Raw genomic sequence first — 16,031 nt, 5'->3', positions numbered from 1 at the left:
AGTCTCCATTGTATTAGTTCTGTTCATTGTAATAGTTCTGCTCATTATTTGGATTTTCTGAGAAGGGAAAAAAATGACCATAGACGATAAAGATACTAGAGATTATTTAGTTAAAAGGCACTTTTCAGACTACGTATAAATTACAAATTTAGCCCAATTCTTCTACCCTTCCTATGACTCCCATCTTCTACAATGAGGTTTGATGTTCAGATGATAATGTATCACTATTGGATTGTCATTCTCATACATACACAAGTACAAGTGTCTGCTGTCCTCAATTTATTAAATAACTCAAGAGCGCTGATTTAGATTATATAGCTTTGGGCCAGCAAGAATTCAAAACGTTGTCTGTCCAACCTTTACTTTAGGAAAACCTATTGTCTAGAATTTGTTTTTGACATACATTTGGACCTTCTTTTTGCTTCTTTGGACTTTTCCATCTTTCCTTAAATGTAAGGTGATAGAGTGAGGGGAGAACCTCTCTACTTGTCAGTGGGCCTCTGTGCATGGCAAGGAGGCTGACTCCAGGGAGCTATACAGTAGTCTACATTTAAGATGAAACTTAGGTTGTGTCTCTGCTTTTATATGAAATAAAATTACTTGATTTCATATTCTACTGCTTAATGTTTTCTATAGAGAACTATCTTCCTCTTGGAATGGACATATTGTTAGAAAACATTTAATTGATCATCTGTTCTGTCTTCTAATTTATTTTATTCTTCTGTTTACCCACACACTGGAAAGCTCTATACTGATCTCTGGATCAGGAGTACTCTGGTCTCTTATTTTATATAATGGTACAAAACCAGAGTTCGTAATCTGTAGTCCTTAAATTCAAGAGCCTGATTTCTGTGTGAAAGAGGCCTTGAAACAAAAAGTCCAACCCTTGACTAAACAAAGAATTTGATTAACTGAGCTTGAGCATTCTGGCTAGTCATGATTTTACCACACTTCCTTTTCATTTTCAACATGGACCTCCTTCAAACTTCAGGGATTCTTCTAGGATTTGGTGATCATTTTGCATCTTCTGTGATTTCATAAATTTCTACTGTGCTTTTACCTGTTCTTCATCTCTAAAGATTGGAGGGTCCTCATCTTTCTTGGTGTATGTAACAGTAGCACTAGCATTCGAACTCCCTCAGGCACATTGTCTGTCTATTGATGTCCCTTCTTCAATAAGAGCAACCAGACTCAAATATGGCACCCCCGTGGTTTTGATCAAGGATGGGTTGATTTTGCTTTATCAGTTTATCTGTTTAAAGGTCCATTTGTGGTGGGGGGCTCTTCAGCTATACAAAAATGTCAGGTTTGTGATTTCACAAAGTAGGTTACAGCTATTCCTGGATTTCCTTTCTAAGCCCACAGTTCTTTAAAAATAGAGTTACAATAGAGTTTCTGCTCATCTTTAGGTTTTTTCTTTTCATCAGTTGTCTTTGAATCTCCTTTGCTCCTGTGATCTTTCTTCTTAAGAATTGTTCTCTTTTACTTTAGTAAATCGCTCTTGATTTTTAGGTGTGTTAACTTGCCTTACTGGTAAGTTTAGAAGTAGGACAGTTTTGGGGTTGTTTTTACTTAACATCCTTTTTCCACCCTGCCATTTTGTCCTCACTCAGTGGGGTTTCTATATATCTGCACATAACTTTGTCAGAGTTGATCCTGCATTCAGCTAAACCCCCTCAGTGGTAACTGATGACAAGGTGGGTCAGCATGCACATAAGCAGTTATCACATAGAAGTCATGCACATAAGCAGTTATCACATAGAAGTATGGACTCGGGAAGAGTCCTTCTGAATAATCCGTATAACTCAGCTCCAGTGTACAGATGATGGACCTCAGGCCCAAAGTTGCATAGCGTGTGTGTGAATAATTGCAACTAAAATGCTGACCCAGGATCTTCGTTGAGTTTTTCTTCCACCCATACAATGCCGCCTTGCCGTTCAGCTAAATGGTAGCATAGTTATACCTGATCCTGGGTACTGTGACTCACTTTCCAAAACTCACTGTATTGTATACTATGTCACCTTTGTTCCTATGAGGTAGAATGTGACCCTCAGCTCATGCACCCTGAGAAAGTTATCCTTTCTAGACTTGGTTTCTTCATTTGTAAACTGGAGCCCAACCTTGATAAAGAATCCTAGCCTAGACAAAGAATCCATGGGGATTATTTCAACTAGATGGCAGTGATTTTTGTGCTCATTTCAGTGGGCTGTGCTACCATCCTTTGAAAATTCCTTACTGAATGCTTTTGTAAGGCATTTTGTAATGCCTTGCAAAATGCTTTCCTATTTTGTGTACCTCCGAGAAGAGAAACCTGTGTAATTCGAATGTGCCTTCCTTTTCCCCTCGTCATCTGATAATTTAGTTGACAATTTTCATCATAAAGTGCAGGGCAGGCCAGGAACCTTCAAAGTACTTAGAAAAACAAAATTATAGGATGTACCCAGTAATAATGAAGAGCGCCCATTTTGCTTGAATTTAGGGAATTAACTCCACTTCCTGCCTGTTCCCATTCATTGCAATCTTAGTGCTTAAGTGTTTACCTCAACTTTTAATACTATGACTGGCATAAAGTAGAAAAGCCTTTATTTCCTAAAAACAGCTGCTCAAATGAGATTGTTTGGGCGCTACATTCTAGGTAATTTTGTGTGCTGCTTTTTGATGATTCATTTATCTTCTCTAACCATTGTTAAGTGGAGTCAATACAGATTCGAATAATGTATGTATAACAAAGCAGCAAAGTTCCATGAGGTTTGGGCTCATAATCAATAAAATTTTAATGAAAAGAATAATAGATTATTAGATTTGAAAAAGGCAATAGATTTTTGGGAGATGGAGGCATTTATTTGTTTCTTTTACTGATGAAAACTTAAGTGGCTTGCCTAAAGTTGCATGGTGTACTGTTGGTTGATTAAAAGGCTGAGTCCAGAATCTAGGTTTCCCTAGTCCTAGTCCACTGTTCCTTCTACTAAAACCATTCTGATGCGGCCATTCTGAAGAGGGTTTATCCATTAGCAAAGTGAAACTGCCACAAGTTGGTAACAAATAATAGTACGATGTTTTTTCATTTGCATTTCCAGTACCAAGAATTCACCAAGCATCATAGCTTATGGATGCTCTTAATGATTTTCTTTCTATTTGTGTGCATGTATATTGTGTGTTCTTGACCCTGAGCACTGTCAGTGTTCTGTGTCCTCCACTGTTTCTAATCACATACTGTAGAAGACACCTAGGGACAGAGGTGAATAGGGAGAAAAGAAATTCAGTTTATCATACTGCCTGATAAGCGGTGCTTGAGGAAATTGACAGTGCTGTAAGAAAACTGGGAGGCAAAGTGCCTATTGTTTGCCTTCCCAGTTGCTGTGACTGAAGTGAGGAAGAGTTAGGCATGTATGAGCAGAGATTTCCTTACGGCCACAGGTGAAGCATTCGTGTAGGAAGAATGTATTGATCACCTCTCCTTGTGTCAGGTACAGTCCTGGTGTATATTGTTGAATAGAAGAATTGAGTCCTGTCCTCCTTGAGCTCTTGATTTAGCAGGGGTGGTTGCATAGATTGTATACCACTAAGCAAACAAATATATCAAGAAAAATGGTGAGAAGTTCTGTGAAAGAAAAGTCCAGAACTGTGATAAGGAATAATGGGGATGGGGGCCTACTTGCTTTCATGGTCTGAAAGGCTCTGGAGGAGTGACATTTAAACTAAAACCTGAAGGAGCAAGCCCTGTCAAGAGTCTATGTAGTAGACTGAGCATTGTCAGCAGAAGGAGCAAGTCTGAAGGCCATTAAGGTGGAAAAATGAAGTTTGGGGCTATTTTGGGAAGTGAAAGATGGAGGTGAGGGAGAGGGACATGAGATGGGGATGGAAAGACAGGCACACACCAGGTCATGAGTAATCAGTAGACTTGTATCTTGTTAAATTAGTCCCTCGTTAAATCATTTGTTTCTTATTTGAGATCTGTGTGTTAGTCTGTTTCTTAGAGATAGATGGATTTTAGTTTGATTACCCCAACCTTGAGTAACTCAGAGGGGATATCAGAGAGGCATGTTCCTGATCTTGCTTCTTTAGGAAACTGCTGGTAGTCCTGGGCTTCAGCAGCTGCAGCTACCTTAGCATTCTAACAGTCACAGAACACCACTGCTCTGGCGCAGCCCAATTTGCAGAACACCTGGACCTTTGTCCTCTCCCAATCCTCTAAGTTACTTTGGGATGTGCCCAATTGCATCTCAGACATTCCCCCACTGCCAGGTGGCATCCACTGTCATGCTCTTTTCCCTGTAAGTACCCAGTTCCCTATTGACCATCTTGGTGTGAGCCAGATAATTCACTGCTTATGCACAGTTGGCCTTTCCTACTGCTGGTTCTTGTCTTCTCATAGGCAGTATGTCTCTTGGTCCTAATCTGTGTTCCAGTGTTCTCCAACAGCTTTCTGGCTAAAGTAGAATACTTCACTTAGGTAACCAGTTCACAAGGGAGTGTTGACTCTATGCTCCCAGTTTGTTATGGATACTCGGGTACTACAAAGCCCTTGCTTTTATTATGTCATTTCCTTTTCTTTAAACTCAGTTTGAGTGGAGGGTTGGGAAAGGGGGCTGGGATAGAAAATAATCTGAGGAAACACTCCTAGCTCTGCATTTAGAATCTTCCCTCTCCCTTTGGAATCCATTCAGCCTTTTTCCTCCTGCGTGCCTTGCTTAGAGAGCCTTTCTTCTAGAGGGCGTATTTATTACGCTTCTGTGCCCCTATCTCCGCACTCCATTTTCTTCCTTCTCACACTCAAAGACATGTCTGATCCTGAGGTCACACAGCTCTCAAGCTAGGATTCTGGCCCTACCCAAAAGCTTGTGGCTGCATGTGTTTTAGACTTCATAATTTTGGATTTTAGAATGGACGTGTGGCATGTTATAATGCATAGTACCCAGTAATCAAGTAGTATTTCTAGCACAATATATGAATGTTCATATTAGATTGGATTAACAAAGACTGTAAATAGTCTCATGTCATTTCATGTGTTAGCCCTCAGTGAATTTGCCCCAAATTTAGAAAAAACTTTCAGTTTTTAGACTGTGTTTTAGATTTTGGACTTGTAGATGAAGGATTATGAACCTGTATCCTGGTACATATATGCAAAAACATGGTAGTTAAGATTTCCGGGTAAATCTAAAGGTATAATACAAACTCATTTAAATAGAAATATTATTTTCATCACTCCCCTGCCAATTAATCCATTAGAGTTAATATGACTTCTGTCCTTCCTCCATAACCGTGGAGGTTATCATGAATGAAGTTGATGGTATGGAAGAGCGTCTATTGGTTCAGCATAAGTTCTCCATCCCAGAACAGCTACACCATCTGGGATGGACAGATGGACATGCCACAGGGAGGACAGCAGGAACCTACAGCAGCTGCTGTTCAGAGAGAAGATTAGACACTCTCAGAATTCCCTGCAACTTGGCTGTGACTTGCATTGTGGATGCTTGGCACATGACCTCTGCTCCCTGAGGTGACTCATGCAGCCTAAGGAATAAAATGCTCTTTTAGGCCAAAGCTTCACGCCATCCTTAAAAACATCAGCTACTACAGATGCTGGCTGAATAGAGGTTCCTCTGCACACTGACACTTTTGATTCCTTATGGCCCTTTTAATCTCTTTCCTTCCTTGTATAGAGTGTTAGAGTTCAAATGACAATGGATGCTTATGTTGTATCTATAAGTGTGTTTTTATACATACACATAGTAAAAGAAGTATAAGAAAATTTTTATACATACGCATAGTAAAAGGAGTATAAGAAAATATAAGCAGGAAGTCAAGTTTGTGCTGATCAAGTAAACCGTTTCTTCGATTTTCTTATTCTTGATCCTTTAACAAGAAAACATATTATTTAATATTCCATTCTTGGACTTCTTATGCAGAAGTACTCAAAGTGGAAAGTGAAATTGGGGTGTTTTCAGTGTTCTTGGAATTCTTTGAACAGTAGCTTGAAAGTTTTCCTTTTACTCTCTTCACCATTGTTTACATTCTAGAAAATGAAGAAGTCAAAGAAACGACTTTACGAGAGCTTAAAATGCTTCGGACTCTCAAGCAGGAAAACATTGTGGAGCTGAAGGAAGCATTTCGTCGGAGGGGAAAGTTGTACTTGGTGTTTGAGTATGTTGAAAAAGTAAGTCATTAATTGCCAATGTGCAGTTTTGCCCTATTCTTTTATTTAATTTAGTTCTTTTTAATATTCTTTTATTTAATTCTTTTTTATTTTGTTTCTGACATTATTTAAGAAAGTACTGTTATCTAATATGGCTTATCAATGTACTCATAATCTGAGGACTTTAAAAATGAAAGTGTTGTTCATAATCACTAGACATTCTGAAATATATTTAAGAGTTTTGTACAATTAAACTGTATAGAGATAATCATAAGTTTAAACAATATACTGATTTGGCTTCTGACGTCTTAAACTCTATGTTCAACGAGTAATTTTTAGACTTGACTTAACTAAGCCTAAACTGAGGGAGAAACTGGTAAGCTGACAGTGATGGTACAGGCTGGAAGAGGCTGTATAAGATACCACACTGAATTAGACCTAGGCTGGAGAATGAGCGGCCCAGGAAGCAGCATTTGTGAACTGCCAGTGCTTTGGCTTTATTTGAGGGAAGGAGCTGTACCAGGAGGCCTAAGGTGAGACTTGAGGTGGTAGATGAGACCATAAGTCAGCAACTGCAAGCATTGGAAAAGGAAAGAGAAGCATGCATTGTTTGAGCTGTCTGTACACTTGCCTTAGCATGTATTAAAAATGGTCAACTTGTTGGTGATAATTTTAATAACATGACCTAAGGGCAAATGTATGTTACAGTAATCAATAATGTGTGCCTAGAAATTTCTTGGAGAGGGGCCTCGTGCAGTGGCTCACACCTGTAATCCCAGCACTTTGGTAGGCTGAGCCAGGCAGATCGCTTGGGCCTCAGGAGTTTGAGAATAACCTGAGCAACATAGTGAGACCCTGTCTCTAAAGAAAAAGAAGAAGAGAAATTTCTTGGAGAGCAGCTGACCTACAGCAGTTGTTATGATCAAAAACTTAAACAGATAAACACTTTAACAACAGTAGAAGAAACTAGAGCCAGGCAAACCTTTAAGCAGGTTTTCTTGATGAGTAAATAGGTGGCTCCTGCCCAATTCCTATGCTGTTGTCCAAAGAAGGTTGAAGCAGGAGAGGTTTATGTTTGCTGCAGGTCTATACCCAGGTGCTTGCTATACCATAAATGACAGAGTATCAACATTGTTATAACCAAATGGAAAGCAGTATTGCCAGGGTAACTGACCAGTAATGTGGCTTTGAATGCATTCAGACTTTACAAATTGTTTTTTTGAAATAATAAAAAAAAAGTACATGTAATAATTTAGTTATTAGAAAAACTGGAATGGTACTAGAAGGTTCTTTGTAGTCTTAAACCACTGCTTTATGTTCTTTTTCCAGAATCTGTTTTAAGTTTCTTTTTCTGTGTCATTTATACATTCCTCTAAGGTACCTTCCATACCAAAATAAAACTAAAAGTTGGTTTTCTAAAAAAGTTCTATAAAAAAAAAAAAAAAAAAAAAGGATTGCTATATTAGGATTCCAGGGGAAACCAGATGCTCTTTATTTTTAAAAAAATTTTTAGAGATAGGGTCTCATTATGTTGCCTAGGCTGGAGTGTAGTGGCTATTCACAGGTATGATTATAGCACACTGCAGCCTCAACTCCTGCGCTCAAGCAAATCTTTCACCTCAGCCTCCTGAGTTGCTAGGACTACCGGTGCACACCACCATGCCTGGCTGCTTTTTATTTTTTCATTGTCATAAATAATCATGCAGTTTGTAGTTTTCACTACCAAATAAGAAAATTTTGACATCTCTTTTAGTTTATCTTTTTTATTTCTGTTCTACTCATGGTGTTTGTTCATTATTAATAATAATTTAATACAACAAATGGAGAAGTCACCTCTGTGTATCTGTTTCCTCACTGGGAGAGGCAATTTTGTGTGTCTGAGATCTCCCTTCTGGTAAATGGCTGAACTGCTACTAGAACTCCAGTCTTCTGACAGTCAGGCCTGAGATTCTTCCCCCAACCCTATGGTTCTTAGGTAGAACGTGACTGTCACACCTGCCACATTAGTGGCAGTGTGTCATAATTGACAGTGAGTCTCAGGAGAGCAAGGAGAAAGTTCTCTAAGGGATAAGGGGCTAGTAACAGAGATCCAGGATTACAGAGGCTTAAACAAAATAGAAGTTTCTTTCGCCCTTACATATATAAATACAAAGGTAGGGCAGTACAGGACTAGTGGAGCTCTGCTCCACCACACTGAGGTGACCTTGTCCTCAAAGTCAGGATAGAGTTCCAGCTGTCACATCCCATTGGCCAGGACATAATTGCATGACCACATTAGCTGCAAGGCAGAAGAGAAACATACTCTTTGTTCTGGGCAGCTAGGCCTCCACTTGAAAATTGTGTTCCTGCGGAGTAAGGGAAGACTGGATACTGGAGGACAATATCTCTGCCACTGAGGAATTTAGAATAGAATATGAAACAAGAGATACAATTTGTTTTCTGTATTACAAAGCCTTCCTATTCCACCTGTCCTTTTGGGACCGTCTATGAATTTGTTAATTGAAAAAGAGAATTCAAATGGAGAATCAAAAAACGATGCATACATACTTAAAATGTTTATTTTAATTGGAAACATAAATACTGTATGTATTCATTTGACACGCTATAAAGGTAGGGTCAAGTCCTTTTGCCTATCACTCTTCTGAAGTTCTGATTGGTCTTTTTTACATACGTCATACTCATAATGCATCTTTAAAGTAAAGCAAATGCACAAAAACATCTGCAAAGCAATCTCAGTGCAGAATCCTTCAGTGGACATGCTTATCCCCACTAGCACCCATTCCTTGCCAGTGTTTTGTAGTTGTCTCACATTTGATTAGATGGCAATAAGTTTAGTGGCTTTTCCTTTATTATTAAGCCTTTCTAAAGTATTCAACTTTGTTTTCTTATAAACAGCAACTCTTTTTTTAAGAAACATTATTTCATTGGTTTATATGGTATTTAATTATATTAAAATTAACAAGTGCATCTGTTATAACTAGGCATGAGAGTAAATACAACTGATTCTTTATAGGTATACAACTTGACTGGTGGGAACAAAACCGTGAGGCCAAATTAGAGCAGTGATTTTCTAACTGGTCTTATGGCCCCTTCACACTCTGAAAATTATTGGGAACCCGAAGAACTTTTTGTTTATATGTATCTTATCTATTAGTGTTTCTCATATTAGTCATGACCAAGCAATATAAAAATATTAGTTCATTTTAAAATAACAATAAACATATTGCATGTTAACATAGATAAGTTTGTATGTCAGTTATTCTTTCAAGTAAAAAATGGCGTTCCACATAAAAAGCAGCTCATTCAGCTTGCATCTCAATCCTCCAAGTGCTTTTCCTCAGTACAACCATTGGACAGATGGCGCATGTGCAGCAGAAGGGCTTTATGTGCAGTCTGCCATTTTATCATGCAGATTCCAAAAAAGACATGTAGTCAAGAATTGAAATTTAGTTAAAGTAATACTTTGTACTGCTTCATCAAGGATATCCTTAACTAAAACTGCTGTTTTCTTTTTTAAACACAAGGTTTAACTGGATTAAAGAATCCAATGCCTTTATTCATGCAGAGGTGCCAGCAGTTTACCCATTGTTGCTTTGTACCATTAGTGTAAATGCCAACACAGTGAAAAAGGCAAACATCACAATCTTATTATGAATATAGTTTTGACTTCATGGGCCCTCCACAAGGTCTGAGACCCCACAGATCCACATGTCACACTTTGAGAACTGCTATCCTGGATGGTTGCCTACAAACAATAAGCTATGATTGTACCATGGGCCTTACTTGTACTTTACAGTGGGAAAGGAGAATGGTTAATCTGGAAATTCAATAGAGACTGGCTAAGTGGAGTTTCTACATAATAAAAAATTTTGCATGAATTTTATTTATAATGGTGTCTGACTCCAAATTAAGGTTTTTGAATACTGAATTGTATGGGGTCTGTGACTCTTTATTTCAGTAGTATTTTCTGGCCTGTTTGAATTTTTGTACTAAATGTATTGATCATTTTTAATTTTAGAGATTTTTTTTTCTTCTAAGGATATTTCCCAGATCTTCCAGATATATTTAAAGGCTTGATTTTTATCACAAGGTTCTGTTGCAGAGATACAGCACACTGTGTTAAAAAGGACTCTTTCCCCTCTTTATACATTACAGTGTTGTATATCTACTTTGTATTGTTTTTCTCTTCTAATTATTCTAAAATAATGCCTGAAAACCTTTAGGGAGAGTGAAAAGTATACAGAGTTATTATTTGGAGTAGCATTAGGGAATAGTAAAAATGGAATTCCTCATAAAAGAAAGCCGCAATTTTAATGCTGATTCAGCATGAAAAAGTTGTAGATAGAAAGCAAAACAATAAAAAAATGCTCTGTATTGGATGAATTATTCTAGATGCTTTGTAAAATTGTTAATACATAATTTACAGGCCTACCTAATTTGGGAAATTAATGACTATTTAATTTTTAGAATATGCTGGAATTGCTGGAAGAAATGCCAAATGGAGTTCCACCTGAGAAAGTAAAAAGCTACATCTATCAGCTAATCAAGGCTATTCACTGGTGCCATAAGAATGATATTGTCCATCGAGGTGAGTATGAGATTTTTAAAATGGAAAATATTAGAACATCAAGTAAAGTTAAGAGTATTTCACGTTAATGTCTTTAAGAATATTTTCATAAGCATTGGCATTGCCTTTTAAATTAAATATATTTTGAAAGTGCAAGACATGAGAAATCATTTGCTCTCCACATCTCCTTTTCTGTCACCAAAAGGTTGGATTACAAATTTATTTGGATATTGTAGTGAAATCTTTACATTTGTATAACTATTATAGATCCACTCCCACTGTAGAAATGCCTGGTGATATAAGAGAACTCAACAGATGTGAACTTTGAAACTTATTTGGGGATAGGAGAAGAGCAAAATGTTGATCTCTATAGCCTTGGTCCTGCAGGTAGACCAGGTAATGTGAAACGACTCTGAATCAGGCTTTATATAGGTGGTCCCTAAGTCACTGGCCCCTATTGGCACTCATGTATCATTCCTTCTTATAACAATCTCCAGTATGTATCTTCACCTCCTAATTTTCCCTACCCCTTAGTGAAAAATGCCCATTGTCTGCAGTTGCAGGCATGATCAACCTCGCATAAAGGTCAATTATACTCCCATAAACTGTTTTGTCCTTTACTGCCATGAAGTGGGTGGTTTATAACAATGAAAGGGAAATTACTTGCTCAGCATCATATTTGACTCTACACCCATTATCTTCTCCTGATAATCTCTCTTGCATTGGAGAGTTTTACAGTAGTGGGATGCAAATTGATACAACAGTGACCCTAAATATTTATAAAAAAATATTGCAGTATCTACGTTTTGTCTTTGGATTAGCAGATAAAATAATGCTACATTTTAATTTACCTATACACAAATGCACAAGGATATCACTTTAAAAAATTCTCACTTGTAAGAATAGTTTAAAGGTCATATGAAGAATGCCAACGTCTGTTATTCCTAGAAACAGTTTATATTTCTCTTGCATTTGACTCTCATAGCAATTACCTTATCAAGATTGTTGGTAGCATGGGTAGATCTCCACGTCAACTGGACATCTAGTGTCTAGGGTAATGATTCTAGTAACAGTCTATACTGTAGTTTGGGGATATTAATAAGGAGCTGAGTTAGGTGCATTTCCATCATGATACTGTGATTTGGTTACGTGCATAGTGAATCAGTGGTTGCAAATTAATGGTAACTCCCACCACATCTTCATAACATCCATGGAAAAAATTAGAAATCTTAATTTGACTCATCTAGTATGGCTTCAGCATTAGACGTTGATAATTGTGAACCATACAGAAAAGCTAAAGAGATGTAAATATAGAAATTGTGTAGAAGAATGTAACAGAAAGCATATCTTGTATTTTTCCTCCAGTAAATATAATGCTAGCTACTTATTCTCATGTATTTTTAAAGTATCTGGTGGGTGTAAACATTTTATATTTCTATCTCCCAAAATTTGTATTATTAGTATTTTATGAAGTAATAATAGTTTTTTGAAATATGTTGGCCTAGATTTAATTATTCTTAAAATTCTTTCCGAGATCCAACTAATCCTTTTAATATTTAAAGAGGAAAAAATTATTTTTGAAGTTGTGGTCTGCATGTTTCTGAAAAAGAAATTCATTGAAACTTTTATGTACCAGCATAAAATGTGTTACATTTCTTTTTGCTGCCACAGTTTTCTATTGAAATTACTCTAGATAACAGTGTCAATCAGGAGAACATAGAACATTGTTACTAATTTTTTTTATCTTGACACTCCAGATATAAAACCAGAAAATCTCTTAATCAGCCACAATGATGTCCTAAAACTGTGTGACTTTGGTAAGTTAAAAAGAAATAAGTCCTGGTACTTACGGAATTAATTTATTATAACACATAGGTAGCTTTTAAAGGAATATTAAAAGTAATTGTTATGTTTTGACTTAAATTGGTAGAGGAACATTCTTTTGAGTCATATGTTGAAAAATTGATTGCTGGAGGAGTACTGCTTTCTTCAGAGTATTGTCTATTTTTAAAATTTTATCATGGTTTTTGTTTAATCAGAATTCAAAGCAAATACACCCATACACCCAATATCTAATGACTTCACAAAAATTTTTTTTAATACTGATAGTTGTTCCAAGTTTAATCATAAACACTAAAACATTCCTCTATAAATACACATGAGTATTTTGTATATGCAATTGTTATATATCTATAAAGTCAAAAGACATTTTTAGAACATTTTCATTTGTTCCCTCTAAATGTTCAATGAATGGGATTAGTAATGTATAATATTCCAGCTTTTGATTGAATGTATAGGGAAATTTTTTTAGTTGTACTCTCTCCTAGTAGAAAATTGTCTATGTCTCCCATGTAGATAACTCTGTATTAAGCTCTGTTAAACATTTAAATTAAAATAATTCAGAAAAAAATTTTAGATTGTATGTTAGGGTTGTTTAGGTCGTGGGTCACTTTTTAAAATATTAGTTTTGCCTGACCTGTGTGCTGAAAAATAAACACTTGATTTTTAAATATCTTTTTTCACATATTTAAATATAATCACAAATACAATGTAAACCTCCACATATAACTAAGAATCCATCTCCTTATAAGGAAAAAGTAGATTAGATTAGTGCATAGGAGATGAATTACACAAGCGAGAAATAGAGGCATTGTCAAAATTTGCTTCGTAGAATGACCCATTTTGTCCAGTGTAGCAACTGGAAGCATGTGTAGCTGTTGTCACTCAGTATTTTCAAAGATTTTGAATATTATCAACCTGTTTACCTGAGAAAAAATATTTTACAGGACTTAATTTTCGTCATACTTTATGATAAGGAATAGTATGTAAAAGAGTCTTTCTATGTCCTAAATTATAAAGAATGTGCTTAGGAAAAAGGAAATATTGAATACTGGATCTGAAAGATTTTAATTGTGACATTTTTAGCATTTTCTTAGCTTTACGATTTTCAGGAACAGCATCTGTTTCTGATTTCCTGTCCGTAATGTGATTACCACCCAAAGCGGAGACTTAAGTTACTGAAAATATAAAGCAAGTTATAAATATAAAAGAATGCCTATAGAATGGTTAATAGTAGGAAAAGATTACTCCTGGTCTGGCATTATTTCTCAGAGAAAAGACTGTTGTAAATGGTCAGGAAGTTCCTCCTGGCAGCACCACGTGCGGTATTCTGTGTCCTGTGTATCCCTAGCAAGGACTTCCTAATTGCTTCCACTCCCAGAGTACGCACTCCTTGGTCTGACTTGAAGAACCCCATTCAAAAATACAAGTATTTCTTCAAAGCGTGTCTTATGAAGAAACATTGATTATCTGAAGTTTGGGGTTTTGTTTTATGCTGGGATTGTTTTTATTTTTTACCGTTTCATTTTAAGAAACACTATTTTCCATGTCTCAAAACTGACGTACACCTTAATTTTTACCCTTAATTTAAATGTTCTGATTCTCTATAACTATTCACAGTGAACCTATATTGTGTTTGGTGAATTAGATGGATGATTAACTTATCCTCCTGCCTTATTTTGTGGCTATGCGGTAGCCCTAAAACCTTTTCAAAGGGTGGGGGTAAAAGCAGTGGTAGAATCTGTAATTGGTAACTAAGATACCCCTAATATGCTCAGTCATTAGGAGATGATAGTAATTTTGGCCTGCTTTTTTTCCATCACTGTTTATGTAAGGGCTAGAACTGCTCAGCAGCAATACATATGCAAATACTGTGTAAGTGCCACATAGCAAAATTAATGACCGTCTACAGTATGTTAGTTTGACTTTGATTTTGATTTCTAGCTTTTGTGGGGACTTTATTTCATTTTTTTCCTAAGGTTTGCATTTATTGGGAGAGCTGATTTAAAAGTATGCTCTGAATAATTATAAAAGCATGAGATGACTTCGAAAACACAGTTTTTAGCATAGTGAAGAGACTGGGTTTGTAGTGAATACATTGTATGTCTTTCAATTGACATGGAACGCTCTACTAACTTTTTAAGATAGCAAGGATATTATTAATAAATAGCCCATGTAAGAACAGTCATTACATTCTTTTGATGTTGTTTAAAGTATTACTAGCACTGAAATATTTTGCCAACATGAATTACTATTTCTTTTTCAAAGTTACAACTTTGGACTTTACTATCTTTCAGGTTTTGCTCGTAATCTGTCAGAAGGCAATAATGCTAATTACACAGAGTACGTTGCCACCAGATGGTATAGGTCCCCAGAGCTCTTACTTGGGTGAGTTACCATCCCAAAATAGAATGACATTTCCACATCTGCTGATTCTATTGTCATTTGCTTTGAGTTCATCTATGGAAAATAAGAACTTCAGTTAATTAAATGTGTCAGTCTAATATTACAGTATAACAAACTACCTAAAACTTAATGGTATGAAACAAAGTACTTTTTTGTTTGCTCACATTCTGGGCATAGGGGAATCAGCAGTTTGAGTTCAGCTGGGTGGTTCTTCTGCTTGTCTGTCTTGGAGTCACTCATAAAGTTTTAGTCAGCTGGTAGGTCATCTGGGAGCTGGTTAGTTTAGGGGGTCTCAGCTGGGTCAGACCATCTCTGATCCCTGGAAATTTATCCTCCAAGTAGGCTATTCCAAGTTTCTAAGTGTGATAGTTGGAGAATTCTGTGCTATAAGATGGTAAGCCCCAAAGCAACAGTAGCTTTCAAGCCTTTTTTTGTATGGCTTTTGCCTCATTGACCAGAGCATGTTACATGACCAACCCCGGATCCATGGTATGGAGAAATAAATTCTACCTCTTGATGGGACAAGTGGCAGAGCCATATTATAAAATGGCATATGTATGGAAATGGAAGAAATTAGTTGTAGCCATCTTTGCTGATAAACTTCCACATTAAGAATGTGAATATCCACACAGTTTGACATTCTGGCTTATCTATTTGTTCATTTATTAATTCATCAAATACTTATCAAGTATCTCTTACATCCAACCACTTTGCCAGGCACATGGAGTAAATATTGAACTAGACTGAGCACAGTGGCTCACGCCTGTAATCCCAGCACTTTGGGAGGCCAAAATCAGCAGATGGCTTGAGCTCAGAAGTTCAAGACCAGCCCGGGCAACATGGTGAAACCCCATCTCTACAAAAAAAAAATACAAAAATTAGCCAGGCATGGTAATACCTGCCTGTAGTCCCATCTACTCGAGAGGCTAAGGCAGGAGAATCACTTGAGTCCAGGAGGTGGAGGTCGCAGTGAGCTGATATCCCACCACTGCACTCCAACCTGGGCATCAGAACAAGACTCCATCACACACACACACACACACACACCCAAAAAACCAAAAAAATGAACCAATTGCCAATTTT

At 36.8% G+C, this 16,031-nt stretch overlaps 1 protein-coding gene across 1 annotated transcript in view; it reads left to right on the top strand.

Annotated features, from left to right (window-relative positions):
• Positions 1 to 16,031, top strand: part of CDKL5 (cyclin dependent kinase like 5) — a 230,783-nt gene that overhangs the window by 144,444 nt on the left and 70,308 nt on the right. Inside the window, 4 exon segments of the mRNA XM_033201021.1 lie at positions 6,021 to 6,157; positions 10,604 to 10,724; positions 12,461 to 12,520; positions 14,840 to 14,930. Of these exon segments, the coding sequence (XP_033056912.1) occupies positions 6,021 to 6,157; positions 10,604 to 10,724; positions 12,461 to 12,520; positions 14,840 to 14,930 (409 nt within the window).

The sequence above is a fragment of the Trachypithecus francoisi genome, unplaced genomic scaffold (genome assembly GCF_009764315.1).
Source record: "Trachypithecus francoisi isolate TF-2019V2 unplaced genomic scaffold, Tfra_2.0 Lachesis_group6, whole genome shotgun sequence".
Taxonomy (NCBI): domain Eukaryota; kingdom Metazoa; phylum Chordata; class Mammalia; order Primates; family Cercopithecidae; genus Trachypithecus; species Trachypithecus francoisi.
The sequence above is the reverse complement of the archived record's forward strand: the minus strand, read 5'-3'. Positions and strand labels throughout refer to the sequence as shown.